The following is a 20,394-nucleotide window of genomic DNA, read 5'->3' on the forward strand; positions in this document are numbered from 1 at the left end:
ATGTTCTTTTTGCTTAGTTGCTGAATCACCTATTCATATAGTCCTTCATTGCTCTTTTGCATGGAGAACTTGGTCATTCATTATGGGCTTGAGTAATAACTTATGGGTAGTTCCTAATTCTTTGGAGAATTTCTTCATTCAATGGTCTATGTTGGCTAAAAAGAATTATAAGGAGTTATGGATCCTGACATGGTTTTACACACTATGGGAGTTGTGGAAGGCAAGGAACATGAGAATATTCAATAATGAGTTCATTACTACGGAGAAGATTGTGAATAAGATTATTATGAAGGCGGTTCTTTTTTATAAATCTTGGCACCCGGGTTTTCCTTTTTCTAGTGTTGATGTAATTAGAAATTTAGATTTCTTTTGTATTAGTTCTTGATTTCTCTATTTGCTTCGTTTTTCGCCTTCCACGGCTTGTGGATGTGCTAATGAATTGATCATTTTTCATCAAAAAAAAAACATCCGAAAAGATTTAAATATGCACTTAACTCTTAAAATGTGAGGCTCCCTGATTTTGACAACTAGGTCCCTATGTCTCATTTATAAGTCAAACTCGGGGTCTGTTTGTTCATTTTTTAAGACGTTAATATTTGAACTTTATCGCATTTTGTTGTTGCAAAAATAGCCAAATTGGTGGTCAAACTTGTTATTTTCAATTAAAATATTAGGCTATTATTATTTTTTGATGTATAATAACATTAAAAGTCACAAATGGCGAAAAATTCAAAAGATGTTATATAAAAAATGCAATTTAGATATCATTGTAATAAAAATGCAATTTAACTATTATTGTAAAAATTAAAAATTTGGATTTTTTCACCATTAAGTCTTATAAAGGAGAAGAAGAAGACATTTGATTTGCAGAGATTATTTGTTGGATTCTTTCTGCCATGTATTCTCATATCATCATTGTTGTTTGCTTTTGGATTTTGGGTACCTAAATTTCTTATTAAGGATTAATTATTGAAATATATTGGTTTGATTGCATTGGGTTATGGAAGTTTAATTTCAATTATTTGTTAATTATTGTACCTAATGCTTAAATTTATTTTGACCATTTAAACTATTACTTTGTGTTCTAATTTTGACTTGAGAAAACTTGAGTAGGATAGACTTATGATTAATAGCCTATAATTTTAATTATGCGAGAGTGGATTATTGATTAGGTATTTGTTGGATTTGCTTAATTAATCTTATTGATTTTGATTGATCGAATTTGTTATAACACGAAAGTGAGTAACATGTTTGTTTGTGGATTGATTTAGGATTTCGCTGGTTTTGACTCGAGTGAGCTTAATTAGTACCTACGAATAGCTTGAACCACAATTGATCAAATTGAACCATAATCCATGAATTAAATGTCATTTAAATAGTGTTAATTCCTAATTTTAATTTCATAAATTCAGATCATGTTTAATTTCAGTTTTTGCTCATTCTTGTTATTAGTTGGTTTAAATTATATTTGCATTGCATCTACTTTAATTTTAAATGTAATCCTATTTTGTTAATGTCTAAACAATGTAAAATAGATTAATTATTTGATAAGATTGACTTTCTTCTTGAGATCGATAACCGGACTTCATAGTCCTATACTACTCGTTCCAACTCCATATGTTGTGGATCTTCCTCAACAACGTTCAAATTTGATTCTCGTAGTGACGAATGGAGTTAACACAAGTAAGTCAGGACCGTTGCTCAAGTTCTTTGTGAATTGGTTTCCTCCACCACCTAGATAGGTAGCCCGTCATGTGAATTTCCATTCAGCAGATCGATCGTTATCAGCAGCTACACCAGCCGTTTTATCATCCTGTACACTCTCTTCAAAGACCATTGGCAGATCGGTTTCTACAACGTGTATGGGGAACCGGTAATACAAATACGAGATATCAACGAATTCGTTCACCAAATCAACAGAAATACAAACTAAAACCGATCCCTAGTCTAACCTATCCTTAAGCAAAACCAAAGGATGTACCTTAACGGATTCATCCACGATGTTACTAATTTCTATGAAGAACTCCTCTGACCATAACAACAAGAGGGCGTCTGTAACATTAATCCATGCAAGGTGCAATGAATTAAAGTACCCATTAGAAACCCCACTGAAAATGTGTCAAATCCGAATGTTGGCTATTTAGAAATGCTGGTGACGCATTCTTCGACGAGAATGTAATAAAAATTTCATTGGCCTCAAATAATGAAATCTTTTTTTTTATCTGAGCATGAGGTGTCCTGAACGGGTTCCAACTATGAAACGGCACCTTTAAACCTTCCACATTCAGACTAATCCTCACTCGAGCCGGGTAGGTCCCTTGCGGGAGGCAAAGCTCTGGCCCCAAGTTTTAAACGGCTGCATACATGAGTACGGTTCGAACCCGCGACCTCACTTAAGCTAGAAAAGCGCCTTACCAACTCATCTACGCCTTGGGGTTGCAATGAAATCTTTTTAAACTCCACAAAATTGGAACATAAACCAGTTTCGCCTTCAAAATAGTGTGTATATTTCTAACGGTTGCCATTACCGAACAAGAGAGTCAATCCACCGCAACCGCTTCGGCTGAAATTGACGAGAATGAGAAAGGAACCATCAGTTCTGGTTGACTGAATTCTTGCAACACATCGTTCCCCTTAACAGTTTTCGAACTAAAGGAAATTTTTTAAAATTGAGACTCTAAGAGTTAGTACTTTATTTTTGCCGGAAAAAAAATAGAGATACGTGGGAAACAAAAGATTCCAATTTCCAAATAATGACAAACTTTCATATAAGGTACCAAATAAATAAGAGTAAGTAAGAAATTGGATAGCAATCACTTATTGAAGTGATGTGTTAATACTAAACAATTTTTTTTCAATTAAATGAAAAGTTCAACGGTAAATAAAATAAAGGGTAAATTACTTAAACCCCCCTATGTTTTAATGAAATACACTAACTCACCCCTTGGTTTTTGTAAATCCACTATGACACCCCTCATGTTTAGATATATTATATGATTACACCCATTTGTAAAAAAAATCATTAGTCAACTTGGTCAAAAGATTAGATTTGACTCTTAAACTTATTTTTTATCCAGTTTCATCCGTAAATTATCAAAATAAATTGATTACTTATTTTTATAAAATAACAATAAATTTAATTAAAATATTATGTAACATTTTAATAAAATATATATTTATAACATATATAAATTTTTTAAAAAAATTAGAGATTGTTTTAAAGACAAAATTATTAAAATGTGTTTGTCAATAAATTCCATTAACCGTGGATATATTAGATAAATTTTATATTCATAATTCTCAAATTTTAGTAATTTTTATATATCAATATGATTAGTAAAATGATTCTCACAAAAAAATTAATATATTCAACATCAAAGTGATTAGCTAATAATTTATTTGTTAAAATCTTACAAATATTTTAGAATATTTTTATAAAACATATAAATATATGTTTATTGAAATTTTACATGATATTTTTATTATTTTTTATTAAATTTATTATTGTTTTAAAAAATTAAACAATTAATTTCATATTTAAAAAACAAATTGACAATTTTGGATGAAAGTGGACAAAAAATAAGTTCAAGTGTCAAATATAATCCTTTGACCAAGTTGACTCATGAAAAAATTAACAAATGGGTGTAATCATATAATATATCTAAATATGAGGGGTGTCATAGTGGAATTACAAAAACCAAGGGGTGAGTTAGTGTATTTCATTAAATCATAGGGGGGTTTAAGTAATTCACCCTAAAATAAAATTGATTACTTCTATTCAAATTGTACATTATTTTGAATTAAGTAGATTCTAATTTATCCAAAAAAATTCTTGAAGATTCTCTATGACAATGTTTTCGAAAATAAACTATGGTTATGTCATTGTCATTAAGAAATAAACCATTGACTTATAAAACTCCTCGTACTAAACAATTTAATGGATGAATGATTAGTACTGTTAACTTAATCAAATTACATTAAAATGGTGTGTACGCTATCGTTTGATCCAAAATACTATCGGAATTATGGTTCATGCGGCAAACAGCCATAGCTTCAAATTTATCTCCATTTTCAGTTGCTAACGAGACCTTAAGAACCTTGGTCATAGAAGCGAAATGGCAATAAAAAGCATCACTCATCGGATGGCAAACTACTTTTTTTTCGCCTTCAATCTCTTCCGGATCTCCTATAACAACATACTCTTGCAAAGACGCAGTCGAGTAAGTTTTTGGTTGTTTAGTTTCTAAAACCTTGAAACTACCTTCTATTTCGTCTGATTTAAAGAAGCGATCAATAAATTGAACAATCGACTCCGTATCTCTTACACAAATCTTGGTATCAACATCCTCGGGTTGTATTTCGCATGTATCAGCGTTATTGGATAGGCTCTTGAAATCCCGACAAGAGATCGAAAAGGGCTTGAAGATCATTGCGAGTTCAGACAAAGGATGAGTAATGGAAGGATGAACCATTTCTTGAGGAATAGTGAAAGGAAGAATAGATGAATTGTCTTTTATTGGAAAATAGATGGGTAAAACTTTTCCGGAATACACATTACGAGGAGTGAACAATCCAATATATGAAGCTTCTATAAAATCAAGCACAAAATCGTCAAATTGCACACCTTCACCTGCAGTAGCGTAATTAAAAATTAAAATTAAGAGATAAAATATATTTTTTGTATAGTATATAAAAAAATTAAATTTACTAAAATTAAGAAAGTCGATTAATATTTTTCTATAAAACATGTATACATTAAAATTAATTTAACTTAGAAAAAAGAAAATCTAATGTTTTCTTCTTAATTGTTCCTCTTATGTTTTATGTGGTTAAGCAATATTTACCTGGTAATCCTGGAGGACCCGGAGGAGGTGGAGGTATAGGTGAAGCTGGCCTTTTAAATAGCTCATTTAAGATCTTGTAATATAGATCAAGTGATTTTTCATTTATAATTTGCTTCATATTTTTGTGGAAATGCTCTTGGTTTGTCACAACCCTAATTGCTCTTGCATGACCACTCTGCAGATGTGAAATTACAACAAATTAGAATTTAATAGTAATCCGGTTTTCTTTTATTCATAAAAAAAAACGGGTTAAAATACTGAAACTATCTGAAATATATACTTTTTACGCTTCAATTATTATTATTTTATTTCATTTACTTTCGTAAATCGTAATCCAACTTTCTTTTCAAAATAAGAGTTGTTGCAAGTAATCCGACCAATATTTGCCTACGTGGCAACAAAAAAATTGAATGTCACATATTTTTTCGTCGGTAACATAAACGATAATTCGACTAAACTGAACCTATTGTTGTTGAAAACATAAAATTAGGATAACCAAAACATGAAAAATAAAATAATGATAACCGAAGTGTAATAATCTATAAGTAGCCGTAAAAAAAATTAACCCTAATAATCCTATTATTGTCAAAAAAATTATATTTTGACCAATAGTTCATCCAGTTGTTGAACTAATCATGGACGTACTCATTTAAAATAAATTTAGCTTATTTTGATAATTTAGTGCATATTTTTTCAAAATAAGTACAATCATATCACCCCGTTTGTTTTCAAAGCGTGCCAAAGAAACCGTAAAATTTTAAACACAAACGTGTGAGAATTTACATAACTTAATAAGGCAAAAATATAAACATGTTGAAATTAACATAAAATATTAAGTAGATATAATTGAACTTATTTCAAAGAGTTATAGATTAAATTATCAAAATAGAGTTAATTTGACTTACATGAACCTCATGAACCTCATGCTCTTCAAATAAAAAAGAGAAAATTACTTTAAGGCCCCTCACGTTTGTCATAATTCACAGTTTGTTACTTCTTATTTGCAAATCAAACGATTTGGTACCTCAATTTTGATTTTTTAAACTATAAGGCCCTTTTGTTAGTTCCGTTAATAATTTGATATTTACTTTCAAACGATTTGGTACCTCAGTTTCAATTATGTAAACGATGTACTTCACATTTAATTATTTTAACGATTTGGTACCCCATTTTCAAACGTTTTGCAAACGATTTGGTATATCACGTTTCATTCCGTTAACGATTTGGTATCTATAGTTAACAGAAGGGCCATATAATTTATAAAATCAAAACTGAGATACCAAATCGTTTGATTTTCAAAAAAGGGGTATCAAATTGTAAATTATAACAAACATGAGGGGTCTTAAAATAATTTGCTCAATAAAAAACGAACAATATTTTTGAATAATGGCAAGAGAATAAGTGAAATGAAATTAAAATTTACCGTCAAGATTAGAACATAAAAGAAAAGAATGCAATATGCAACTCTAAAAACCATCTTTTTATGTGCTTTAGTTTTTCAGTGTACTTCTTCAGCAGATTTCAGTGTCCTTTATATAGGCAAGGAAAGTTATATGTTAGAATTATAAATTAGTTGGACGGCTAATTATGGTTTATAAATTATTGTTTTCTTAAAATACACGCAAACATCTTCCCAACGAGGATGTTAAATTAATGAATTCTTAGATTTTTTTACGATGTATTTTATAAACTGGGTTTTTTTTTTTTTGAGAGAGAATTATAAACTGGGTTATTAATTCAAGAAATGCTTAAAAATAAAAATATAAGGTCCAACGGTGTAAAAAAAATCAGAATTTTTTGGACTTGCAAATCCATCCAAAACTTTCAAAGTTTACAAATGTGTCGTCCCAGACTCGCAATACACTGTTCGTGGCAAATATATCGAACTTTCTTCAAACAATTAGTTACCGTCTATTTGCCTTTTCCTGTTCATTCTAAATTTTAAAATTACATCTTTTTTTCTTCAACTATTGAAAGTTAAAAAAAAATTAATTTTTTTGTTGTTTTCTAATTTTTTTAGATTAATTAGAAGTTAAATTTTATAATTTTAAAAAGGTCTAATATAAAAATAAATGCAAACTTTTGTGGATTGTTGTAATTTTAACCAACACCTTATAATTTGGTAATAATATCCCAATTTCATCATTTTGTTGCAATTCCAGCCAAATTTTTTCTAATCAATTTAATTGTTTCACTTTTTATTTTTTTTTTCGGATAAATGTTTATTTATTAGCTCAACAATAAGAAAATGGAAGGGGAATGAAAATAATAATAAAAAATCAAGAGTACTTTACAAAATAATCCAAACATCTAAAAACGTCTAAACCCGAAAAAGGAAAACGAGAATGAAAAGAATTATAAAATAAGACAGCTCTACTAATAACCAAGAAAGCCATTTTTCATAATTTTAAAATTTAACATCTAACATTAATATAATTAAATATAACATTAAAATTTAATTCTAAATTCTCTAATTTTCTGTGGTTGAATTGAAACAAAAAAAATGAGTCTGAAGCTAAAAGTGATCTAGAAAGCCTAATAAAATTAATAGGCATTGTATTGAGGTGAAAAATTGAAAAGATTAAATTCATCGAAAAAAATAGATAAAAGTGCAATGATTTTTCTTTTTTGGATTTTAAACCGTTAAGCCAAAATATAATGATTACAAGTACCAGTTACTCTATGATTAAGGAATTTCACGACGTGAGAGTGATGCATTAAATAATCTCATGTAACGTCCTTACCAACAAGCTGTAATTCAAATAGTATAAACGCAGAGCAGCAAACTGTTAAAATCATCGGTGCAATTTCTTTCACAAACGCTTTTCCTCTTAATTTATATATATAAAAAATCCCAATTTTAATTGATCAAATTACTTTATTAGAATTTGCAACACAAACTTGTATGCTAAAATAGCCCATTCAAAACTTCATCTAAATTTTTTAATCAAAAAATCTGGAATGTTAATTATCTTCCACCTGTTAAATTACTTTTGGTTTAACATAAATAAAGAAAAGATAAAATGTTCATTCCACTTTAATAAATTTACAAATTTATATGACCGAATCAATTGGGTTAAAATACTTCTGTTAGTATCAAATTGATTCAGAAATTTAGAATCGTTGATCAAATAGATTCACATAGTTATATAGACTTGGATCTATTAACCCGATTTTAGTTTTTCTAGTCTAATCGTCATCAATTGATTAAAATTAATTTTACTCAAGTTCAAGTGGTACGAATACCTCACTTAAAATCAATGTGTGTGGAGTTCGAGACATTATGATGTTAGGGGTGAAATTTGTCAATTATTTACAAACAAATATACTCCCTCCGTCCCATTCTAATTGACAAAATAACTAAATTACAATAACCAATACAAACTAATAAATGACATACATAGTTACTTCTATACCCTTCTATTGATAATGGAGCTAATTAATGCTATTAGTATCTTAGTCAAATTCTCATTAAATATTCACCATTTTTCCATAAAAAGATGAGGGTAAAGATGGAAAATTAAAAGATAAAATTATAGTTAAGTTAGTTTTGTCAATTAGAATGAGACACCAAAAACTCCATATTTTGTCAATTAGAGTGGGACGGAGGGAGTATTATTTATATAGAAAACAAAAAGACTAATTACTTAAAACTCACTTTAAACTTTTTTTTTTCGTTTATACTTTAACCTTGTAAAAAAATCATTTATACTCAATTTTAGGGTTTTAGGTTTCATCTCTACCCAATATAAAAATATAATTGACAATTTAATGAATTAAAGAATTAAAAAATTAAAAAAATTAAATAAAAGATTATACCATACGTCTAATTAGTATATAAATATAAATTAAAGGATTATTTTAAATTTTTTTCCGATTGAAAAGTGGCAATTTTAGTATGGGTAGAGATGAAACATAAAAACCAAAAATTGGGTGCAAATGATTTTTTTACAAGGTTATGGTATAAATGAAAAAAAAGTTTAAGGTGGGGCTTTTTTTAAGTAATTAAGCCAAAACAAAATAATAAAGGGTCAACGCGTGCGTCTCCTGAATTTATAACACGGAGTCATTTAATTTATACTTTTTTAAATAAATAACCCAATTTTTTTAATATTTTTGGGTTTAATTACCTCATAATTATACTTTTAAAACGCGTAAAATACAAATCGGAGGTGAAGGATGCGAAAAAAAATTAAAAAATTCTTTAATTGTTGCGATAAAATTATTCTAAATTTATTTTTTACAATAAAATATAAATTATTAAATAATCTGATTTAAAAATAAAAAAATTTGGAGATAAATATTTAAAAGTATAAATTAAATTAAATAATTTCGTGTCAAACATCATACCATTAACATATTACAAATAGGCCTAATGTCTTAAAAAACCCCGACCTTTTAGCCCCTTTTCAATCATACCCTGACGTTGAAAATTTGTCAATTTTACCCTATTTTGCATTTTTGTGTTTCAATTGTACCCTGAAAAATTAAATTAACGTCTTTTGCGTTTGAAAATTTGTTTAAAACATTCTCCATGTCTCACATATATTAATTGTATATTTTTAAAATTTATTTAAATTTAGTTAAATTAATTAAGAATTTAAATTAGTGTTAATTTGATTATGGTTTTTAGTTAGTTTTTAAAAATAAAGGACTTATTTGTACTTTTTTGAATAAAAAAGAATTTAATTTCATGTTTAAACTTAATTAATTGAATGATTTCATCATTTAAGTAAAAAAATTAACAAAAATTAAAATATTGGGGTACAATTGAAAACGGAAAATTCAAAAGTGGGTAAAATTGACAAATTTTCAACGTCGGGGTGGAATTGAAAAAAAGTTTAAAGGTGAGGGGTTTTTGAGTAATTAGGCCTTACAAATATCCGTATCAATTTGTTTTTTTCATTTTATTTTTGGAAGCTTACTGGGTCAACTAGCTAGCCGGTCTTTGTTTAAAGAGTCTCTCATTATAATCTATGATTTTTATTTATTTCAACTTGTACGCAACAGTAAAAGAATTTGAAAAAACATAGGAATCAAAATTATATGACCTTGTACCTTTTGAAGTCTTTTTAATTGTAAACATCAAACGATATTTTTAATCTATACATCAAAATAATTGAAAGAACTGACAAAAATATAAAATGAGAATTACATGCAACCGTTGTTTCATACTCCTTTCGTCTCAATAGAATTGTCCCCTTTAAAAAAAATTATCTTAAAATTTTTAGCCACTTTCAAAAAATAAATAATTTTTACACTCAATTTTTTTATATTATCCATGTTTAACATTCACTAATGAATACAGTCGACCCTCTAATAGTTAATATTCTATAAATTAATAATTCTAATAATTAATAGAAAATTGAGAGAACCAACTTCGTTCCACGTCGGATAATTAATAATTCTATTATTTAATAATTAATAAAATTTAAAATATATTCTACATGAATATTAATTATTAGAGAGATTTTTTTAAAGAAATATATAACAATTGATGATTTATTTGAGGCAATACTAACCTTAATTCATAAAGTGGAAGTTAAAATAACATTAAATTATGACTTTCTTATTTTTTTGAAAAATTTTAAAAAAAGTTATTAGATAAACAAATTAAAATAAGTAAGGTATCTCTAGTATAAAAAATATTAAAAATTATTTTACTTTATGAATACAACTTCTTAATAATTATTTTTTAGTTTGATATCAATTGATATTTCTTAAATTGAATATACAAATATTTCTTTTAAATTGAGTGATTGTAAAGTGTATTTAGTTAGTTTTTTTATAATATAATATTAATATTAGGTCTATTAATATAGATGCTTTAAAATATCTTTTATAAATTTTTTTATATAAATTCAATAAATTAATAATTCTAACAATTAATAAATTTTTGATCCACCATGTGTATTAATTATCAGAGGGTCGACTGTAAATTGAAAGTAAATTGCAAATATACCATGTATTAAATAGGGATATGACAAAAAAAATAAAGAAAATTTTACAAAATCCATAAACAATAATTGTTTTTCTTAAACTGTGTGATAAAGGTAAAATGATCAACTCTATTAAGACGGAGGAAGTATTATTTATAAATAAAAAGTCAACGCGCGCCCTGAACTTGTGACACATGGTCATCTAACTCATTTTATATTTTTTTAACCAACCTCAAAGCTCTTCATTTTTTGATTAAATAACTCCATAATTTATATTTTTATTTTAAAAAAATATATTTAGAATAATTATATCGCAACAATTAGAGAAGTATTTAATTAATTGTTTACATCTCTCACTTCCGATTTGTATTTTACGTGTTTTAAAAATAAGATTATAGAGTTATTTGACTCAAAAATAAAACATTTTGGTGTTAATTGCTCAAAAAGAATATAAATTGAATTAGATGACCACATATTATAAGTTTAGGGGGGCGCGTTGACTCTTTGTTCTACTCCCTCCATCCTATTTAGAAAGTCCCATTGTTATTTTACACACATATTAAAAAGACAAAAAAAACATTTTTTCTTTATTTTATTCTTATTAATTGTGTATTGGAATTGTACATGTCATTAATTATCTTACAAGTGTGTTTAATTATTAAGATAAAACAAGAGGTAAATAAAAAAAATTTAAACTAGAAAGATATAATGAGATTTTTTAAATGGGACATAAAAAATGAACAACGGAAATTTTTTAAATATGACGGACACGGAGGGAATATTATTTATACAAGTTAATAAAATGTTTGACATCTAGTTTTGGAATTATACAGAGTTAGAAATTATTGTTTTATCTATAGAAAGAATGATGTTTTTCGTTATATTTATTTCTTTGTAATAATTTCTACTTTATATCTGTGACTTTTTGCCACCTATTTTTTTGTAAATGTGCTGATCTATCTAATATTTACTAAAAAAATATTTAATATTAGTTTGTTGTATAAATATTACGCAACCGTTAAACAACAAATTATCTATATAAATAGTATAAATATTAACTCAAAATAGAGAAATTTTTAAATAGATTCTGTACATCACGTTATTCGTATATTAAACCTATCACATTATAATACGTCATTAAAATAATGGCGTTATCGTAATATTACTATTTAAAAGTGTAAATAAGTAATAAACAAAATTACGATACTATTACTATTTTAATAACGTATCATAAAGTGATAAGCTAATATACGGATGATGTGGTAGACTAAATTTACCTAAAAATCTCTCCTCAAAATAATGTACAACAACCACTGTTTGGGATTCAATTCACTAAAACAACCTCATAGTTTTAACACAATTTCATAAAATCCAATACAGTCCGGATATTGTAAATGTCTGTTTATGTAAATTATCTAGTAGTATTTAATTTCAATTCATCAAAAAAAAATCTATTTAATTTCAGAAAACCAGCCAAATTGAGCGTTTGACTACGTGAATGCCCTTCTTCCTTTTCTTATTTTCAACAGAAGAGACATATATAGGCCTACATATTTAAGGGTCTATATTAGTAAAATCACATGTGCTATTATATAAAGATCCAAAATTGACTTTTTATTTACAAATTTTAATTTGCTTAAAGAAGACTTGATCAAACTACAAAAAAATGATGTGCTATGGCAAAATGCTTAAGCAACTTTTGGCACTTTATGGATGAATAATGAATTATAATAATTAAGTTAATTATTAAATTAAAATTACTTATAATATTTCGTGCTAATTTGTATTCCGATAAATTTTCCGGAGTTACGGAGCGTAAAAATTCTAAACAAAATCCTTTAATTTTTATTAAAAATATAATTTAAATTAATGTTTAATCTAAGGAAAAATTTGGACTTTGGAGTAAACATTAGGGGGCATAAACAAACATGTGTTTAGAAGTCCAGCCATGTCATCAGCCACGTATGAAAGAGATTACGGAAAATTTAAATTATTTAACCCCATCAAAAATAAAGGCATAAATAGGTCGGTTTTAAAACTTCAGGGGTGTATTTTAACCAAAATCAAACGTAGGGCCAAATCCGAATTTCGGGATAATCATTAGAGGCAGAAACAAACCTTTTCCAAATTATCAAAGAGTTCATTTTGCCTCTAAATTTGACAAAAAAAAAACCACTTAAAGGTAATAAATATTTGCGACATATATATTTTTTTAACGATTACAACAGGCATTTTTAATTACTAATAATTTTTTTACCATTAAATATTTCAACATGGCGAACGACTCATTTGTTTGTTAACAAGATGAGGTGACACACTGCAAAACATAATATATATTTTTTGGTTAGCCAATCCGGTTTTCAGGGTTTCGCCCCAAATAATCCGGATCCGACCCCTGTCGCGCATCTGGTATGGTGAGTGAGTCTGTCTGTGAGGATTTTCTGCATTCACAATACTCAAACCTGAGACCTTGATATTTTGACAATGAGAGTAAATAAATAAAATGAGAGTGACATACAGTGGAAGGAGACGGCCGGTGGCCATTCCAAAAGAAATAAGTTTCAATGACATCTACACCGACTTCTTTGGCGGTTTGTACCAGCTCCGGCAACAAATTGGGATTATATAAATGCAAAATCAAGAATTATCTTTGTAAATGTAAAATAACCCAAAAATGAAGAAATGTGAACTGACCGCAGGAACACTACGGGGATAATGAATGGCAGCAGAAATGAGAAGGTTTGGGTTGGCTTGATGATTAAAGATATTTTTGCCTATATGGGAAATAAATAATTGTGCGGTTAACCATACTATACCATTTAAATTTAGAAAAATTATTCGATGCAACTGATAGGTCATGTCATTTGTGCGATCGCACATTTAGTTCCAAACGGCAACATATCTATAAATTGACCTGTCACAACATGTAACTTTCTTTTCTGATTCTAAAACTAAACCCAAGCCGAATTTTTCGATGGGCAGTGCGAGGTTGTACGGCCTCAATTCCCCTAGATACGCAGTTGCCAAAAATTTAAATATTTTTGACTTAATCTGTTATAAAAACTTTGTACTTTTTATTTTTTATTTATTTTATTTTTAGATGTTTTTGTTTTTTTTACTTGATCTTTGTATTTTTAAAAATAATTTTATAATTTTTTTGTTCTTTATTTAATCCATATACTTTCAAAAACAATTTTATTTGATCTCTTAAATTTCTATATACAAGGACCGAGTAAAGAAATAAAAATGCTTGGAGACGAAGTAAAAAAAATAGAAAATACATAGATCTTAAGATATGTTTTGCCAATATTTTTTATTTTTTAAAAAAGAATTAAAATTTCAAAAAAATCATAAATCTATTTCAATTTGATAAATTTGTTGTAAATTTATTAAATTTTTTAAAATTAATTTAAATGTATCTATTCTATATCTTGAAGATTTTTCAATAATGTCTTCAAAATAAAATATGGTTATGTCATAGTCTTTAAGAAATAAACTATTGCATTAAACTCCTCGTACTAAATAAGTCAATGGATGGATGATGTGTGATTGGTTAGGTATTAACTTAATCAAATTACGTAAAAATGATGTGTAATGGCAAAATGCATACGCAGCTTTTGGCACTTTATGGATCAATGATTCCTTAACTTCTATTACGATTCACAGTAAAATAAGAATAAATGGCTGACTTGCTAGGTACCGTTTTTATATTATTATGAGTAGGGGTGAGCACGGTTCGGTTCGGTTCGGTTCGGTTTGCAAATTTCTAGAACCAAACCAAACCACCCCTATAAAAATCAAAACCAAATTCCTGCATTCGGTCTACGGTTTTTATCGGTTCGGTTAACCGAAATGTCGGTTTTTATCGGTTCGGTTCGGTCGGTTAACCATAAAAAATAAATACACAAAATTTTAATTAAACTTCAAATAAGGAATACAAATATGGTGTAATTGCATTATATGATTTTACAATATAATGTTTTACATTAGTCAACATCTAAATCTAAAATAATCAATTAATACAAATCTTGTTGTTTCCATAAATCTCCTGCAAAACAAAAAATTAATTATATAATTAGAGTCATTAAATGAAAAATAACAAATATATATAAACAAAACCAAGAAATTAACAAACCATTAGGTCAAACACAAAGCATGAAATGCATTTTAGTTTTTCAATTCACAATAAACAAATTAGGCCAAACACAAACCTTGACTGAGTTCAATCTGTGATGGTACTGTAAAACAAAAAAACCCAGAAATTGAAATCAGTAACTAAAATAAAATGAAAAATTATAAACACATTAAAAAGGCAAAAAAAATAACCAAAGATTATCATACCTTTAAAGATTTGCATTATACCTCCAAGGATTTATACAAAAAATTAAATAGAAATTTATTTTTGATTCCATATATCCAACACTAAATAAGAAAAAAAGAAAAAGAGTTAGATCTATGGAGAAAAAACAAAACAATTAAACATAAGAATAAATTGGTTCGGATTTTTCAAAAAAATTACCATTAATCTGTTAGTTTATGAACGATACCGAGAATCCATTGAAGAGGAAGACGAAACTGAAAAACTACAAAGAAAACATGAGAAAACGGTTAGGATTTCATGGTTGAGAGAGGACGGAATGGAGGAAAAGAAGAGAGAAAGCTGCTCGAGGGAGGAGAAAAGAGAGACACTTCAACAATTAGGGTTTTCTTCTTAAAAGGGACTATTTATAGTGGTATGAATAAATAATCAAAACTACGTCGTATTGACTTCGGTTTTTCGGTTCGGTTCGGTTAACCGAGCCTCAAAACCAAATCGAAACCGAAAACCGTGATTTTTATAATTTTAAAACCAAACCACTCCATATTAACCACATTTTTGTTCGGTTCGGTTTTTTTGGTTTGGTTCGACTCGGTTTTTCGGTCCGGTTCGATTTTTGCTCACCCCTAATTATGAGAAAGATAGCTGAAATATTACTTAATTAAAGATTTGATGAATTTATATAAATAAATTATGTATTGATATTTTAATTTTAAACAAGATAAATGATTTAATAATAATAATAATTTGATCAAACAATATATCATTTAACATAAAAAATTTGGAAATAGTAATAATTAAACGACATATTATTCGAACAAGTAAAATTTCATCACATGAATGTATTCTTTTGGCTCCGCCACCGGTTTTTATATCATAATAACTACGAATTTCAAATTAATAAGTGAAATTTCAACCACAATTTTATTATCAATACAAAAACATACAAACATAAGAGGATATAAATACAACATTAATTACAAATAGTACCAGATTTGAACAAACTTGAGGGTGATCATAGGATTGCACACTGCACACCAAGCTAAATCCACACCCCTCTTATTCATAAACTATTTTTTCAGAAATTGAAAAGGCTTGAAGATAGTCGGTGACCTCTTAGTCACTACGAGCGCCTCCAATCAATGCAATGGGATGTGACTGAACCCAAATAAAATGACCGGACGGTAAGAAATGGCATATAAGGTCATCTGATCCAGGCTTTAGTCCGAGCATTCGATTCAAAATACTGTCAGTATTAGGGTTCACATGGCATATCGCCATAGTTTCAACTTTATCTCCATTTTCAGTTGCTAACGAAACCTTAAGAACCTTGGTCATAAAAGCAAAATGACAATAGAATGCATCACTCATCGGATGGCAAATTACCTTTTTTTCACCTTCAATCTCTTCGGGATCTCCTATAACAACATATTCCTTCAACGACGCAGTTGAGTAAGTTTCGGGTTGTTTAGTTTCAAAAATCTTGAAACTACCCTTTGATTCATCTGATTTAAAGACGCGATTAATAAATTCAACAATCGATTCTATATCTCTCACACAAATCTTACTATCAGATTCGTCGGGTTGGATTTCGCATGCATCAAAATTATCGGGGTGATTCTTGGAATCCCGATGAAGGTTCAATAACGGCTTGAAGATTTTTCCGAGTTCAGACAAAGATCGAGTAACGGAAGAATGAACCATTTGTCGAGGAATAGTGAACGGAAGAAGAGAAGCATTGTCTTTAATAGGAAAATAAATTGGCAAAACCTTTCCAGAATAAACATTATTAGGAGTGAACAATCCAATATATGAAGGTTCTATAAAATCAAGCACGAAATTGTCAAATTGCACACCTTTACCTGCAACAACATAATCAGAAATTAAAATTAAAAAAGATAATCTATATCTATACTATATATATCTATATCTATATCTATCTATACTATACTATATATAAAAGCACGGATGGGGGGGGACAGACAAATTTACGGAATAGTCCTTTTTAATTTATTACTAAATAAAGGTATTATGGTCATTAGTTAATTAATTATTAAAAATATATTATAAGTAGAGTCCTAATTAAACTACAACTATTTGGTATATTGACTAATACAAATTTCTCTTCCTAAATTATTTGTTGAGGCTGATTTTTTTTTCGAGTAGAAAAACTAAAATCTTACAACGTAAGGAAAGAACAAAAATCAAACACTTAAGACATTATTTCTTCCAGCAACATTATTCTGCATGTCTATGTTACAAGCATGAGACCAATTAGCAGGTAACTCTTCTACCAAATATGACTCTCTTCATTCTTTGCATCGGCTATAATTTGGTGGGCTAACATCCTTAGAGAAAACTTCCAAGAGATTTCTTTAAACTCCTTTGTCAACTCTTTCTCATTAAAGATGTCTTCTATTATCCTTAAGAATTTTGAATTTTGCTTTAGAGCAGTGATGAATTGGGAGCAATCTGATTATTACTAAATTATTCTTTTAAATTTATTACTAATTGATTAATTAAGATGAGATTTTATGGTTATTAGTTAATTAGTTTTAAATTAAAATACCTATTTAAGTATTAGAGTTAGACTAGAATAAAAAATTGATTTGGATAAATATTTAAAGACCAATTGAAGCCCTAACAATTTAAAAATCAATTGAAAAGAGTTTTAGCCATTTAGAATATTTGCCGCATTCTTATTCAACAAAGCAACACTTTAACTTTTATGTTAATTATAGTAGAGCAAATAACATGGATTGAGGAGAAAAGAGTTTTAAAGACAATTATATCAAAAAATAATAATTTGACAAAAATAAATAATTATTTTATTGATATATTTGTTTTTAATGTATAAAATTAATTAAAATAATAATTTATAGTCAAACGATCTAAATTATAAGAGAGAGATGACATTTAAAGTCAATTCAATTGCCTAATTTTTCAATTATTATATGTATTCTGCTCAGTAGAGTTTTTTTTTCTTTTTTAAATTTAATGTTAAGAAATGTAAAATAATAACAAAAAAAAATATAAAAAGATGCAATAGTGCACATATTTATAAATTCAAATAAAAATCAATTATGATAAATGTTTAATAAATAGATTTAAAGATATTAGTTATAATATGAAAAAGTAATAATAAATTAATATTATTTTATTTTTTCAAATAAAATATTTATTTATTTTAAAAGTAAATTAAAAATGATATTAATATAATATGGTGATTATCAAATACTGTTTTTAATTACTAATTATTTAAAACTATATCATTATTGTCTTATTACATAACGAGCCACGTGCATAGCACGTAAAGCAATACTAGTATAATAAAAAGGCCTAATGGTAAAAAAAAACCCAAATCTTTACGACTTGTTGCAATTATATCCAAACCTTTTAATTTTTGCAATAATATTCAAATTGTATTTTTTTGTTGCAATAATATCCAAATTGCATTTTTTGTAGCAATACTAGTCCAATTGATGGCTAAACTTGTTGTTTTCAATTAAGATATTAGGCTATTAATATGTTTTGATGTATAATAATAGTAAAAGTCCAAAAAAATGGCAAAAAATTCAAAAAAATCACATAAAAAGTGCAATTTGGATATTATTGCAACAAAATAATGCAATTTGGATATTATTGCACAAATTAAAAGGTTTGGATATAATTGCAACAAGTCGTAAAGGTTTGGCTTTTTTTTGCCATTAAGCCTAATAAAAATTCAAATTTATTGAAATTAGGTTTCTCTCAGCAGATTTAATCTCGATTTCTTTAGGATTTTACCTTTCAAATTTATCAGATTTCATTTGTCTCCTTCTTGTCTTACAACCCATTTTGTTATTTCAAAATTCTGAAATTCTTAATCGGTCTAAAAATATATAGAAATAAATTTTTGATTTTGTTAAGATTGAATTTAATTTGAAGAATAAGAAATGAGAAAAGTTAAATGCTTAGTTTTGTTTTAGTTTTAGATTTGGTAATAACCGGTTGATTTAAGAAAAAAATGTGCAACTGTGTTTTAGATTTTGGTAACAATTGATTGATTTAAAAAGAAATAGCGTGATTGATTGTGTTTTAGATAATAACCGACGGTTTTTGAAAATAACCGGTTCAGCGGTTTAACCCGGTTATGCCGGTTCTATCCGGTTGAATCCCGTTAAACCAGATTTCCGGTTATTAGTGTGTAGCTGGACCGGATAGAAGGCCGGTTGCCAGTCGAATAGGTCGAACCAGCTAATCCGGTCTGATTTTTAAAACACTGGTTATGGCGTTACGCCGCGTTACGCCAATATATACCTGGTAATCCTGGACCTGGAGGACCTGTAGGCCTTTTAAAAAGCTCAGTTAAGATCTTGTAATATAGATCAATTGATTTTTCATTTATAACTTCCTTAATATTTTTGCAGAAATGTTCTTGATTTGTCGCAACCCTAATTGCTCCTGCATGACCACTCTGCATACACAAAATTACAATAAATTGAATTCAATAATAATCCGGATTAAAGAAATGAAATTTGGACAACTAAAATATACAAAATAAAATAATGATAACCGAAGTGTACAAGTCTAAAATTTATTCGATATATTCCCAGAAGAAAATATCAGATTTAAAACTCTCTTCGAATAGAAAAAAACAATTTTTTTCTGATAAAACTAAGGGCATAAACTGAAATTGAAAATAAAAGTTTACCGTCAAGAGAAGAACATAAAAGAAAAGAATGCAATAAGCAACTTTAATAACCATCTTTTTATATGATCTCTCTAGCTTTTTAGTGTACTTTTTAAGCAGAGTTTCAGTGTTCTTTATATAGGCAAGGAAAATTACATATCACAATTTTTTTATAGGTTGGACGGCTTAATAATGATTCAAAAATTATTGTTTTCTTAAAAACACGCAAACATCTTCCAAAAAGGATGTTAAATTAGTGAATTCTTTGATTAAGAAAGTTTTTAATGATGATGAATGATGTAGATGAATTGTTAAATTAACAAATGGTTCATTCTGCCCCCTAAATTTGGCACAAAAAATTACTTAATATTAATTTTATGGTTTTAAAAAAAAGGCCTAATACCTTAAAAAAACTTCGGCCTTGTAACTCCTTTTCGATCCTACCCTGACGTTGAAACTTGTCAATTTTACCCTATTTCGCATTTTATTATTTCAATTGTATATCCTGAAATATAAATTTACGTCTTTGGAAAAAATTCAAAAACGTTCTCCATGTATAGCATATATTAATTGTACATGTTTAAAATTATTTAGATTTAATTAAATTAATTAAAAATTTAA

The 20,394-nt window shown here is 27.7% G+C and overlaps 2 protein-coding genes and 1 long non-coding RNA gene across 4 annotated transcripts; all 3 read right to left on the minus strand.

The window, feature by feature from the left end:
• Positions 1–3,977: 3,977 nt before the first annotated feature.
• Positions 3,978–6,333, minus strand: LOC126660558 (BURP domain protein RD22-like). Its single transcript, XM_050354124.1, has 3 exons — positions 6,268–6,333; positions 4,845–5,019; positions 3,978–4,630 (listed from the first exon to the last, which is right to left on the minus strand). The coding sequence occupies exons 1-3, from the start codon at positions 6,319–6,321 to the stop codon at positions 3,978–3,980; spliced, it is 882 nt and encodes a 293-aa protein (XP_050210081.1). The 5' UTR covers positions 6,322–6,333.
• Positions 6,334–14,711: 8,378 nt separating this feature from the next.
• Positions 14,712–15,499, minus strand: LOC126659583 (uncharacterized). 2 transcript variants are annotated; one of them, XR_007635020.2, is made up of 4 exons: positions 15,303–15,499; positions 15,125–15,205; positions 14,919–15,021; positions 14,712–14,831 (listed from the first exon to the last, which is right to left on the minus strand). It is a non-coding gene; the product is annotated as an uncharacterized LOC126659583 (long non-coding RNA). The 2 variants fall into 2 exon arrangements; XR_007635019.2 differs by having other exon boundaries at positions 14,995–15,021; positions 15,303–15,498.
• Positions 15,500–15,998: 499 nt separating this feature from the next.
• Positions 15,999–19,902, minus strand: LOC126659582 (BURP domain-containing protein 3-like). Its single transcript, XM_050352878.1, has 3 exons — positions 19,795–19,902; positions 19,401–19,557; positions 15,999–16,963 (listed from the first exon to the last, which is right to left on the minus strand). Exons 1-3 carry the CDS (start codon positions 19,846–19,848, stop codon positions 16,218–16,220), a joined length of 957 nt encoding a protein of 318 aa, XP_050208835.1. The 5' UTR covers positions 19,849–19,902; the 3' UTR covers positions 15,999–16,217.
• Positions 19,903–20,394: the final 492 nt, after the last annotated feature.

The sequence above is a fragment of the Mercurialis annua genome, linkage group LG8, assembly GCF_937616625.2.
Source record: "Mercurialis annua linkage group LG8, ddMerAnnu1.2, whole genome shotgun sequence".
NCBI classification, from domain to species: Eukaryota; Viridiplantae; Streptophyta; class Magnoliopsida; order Malpighiales; family Euphorbiaceae; genus Mercurialis; species Mercurialis annua.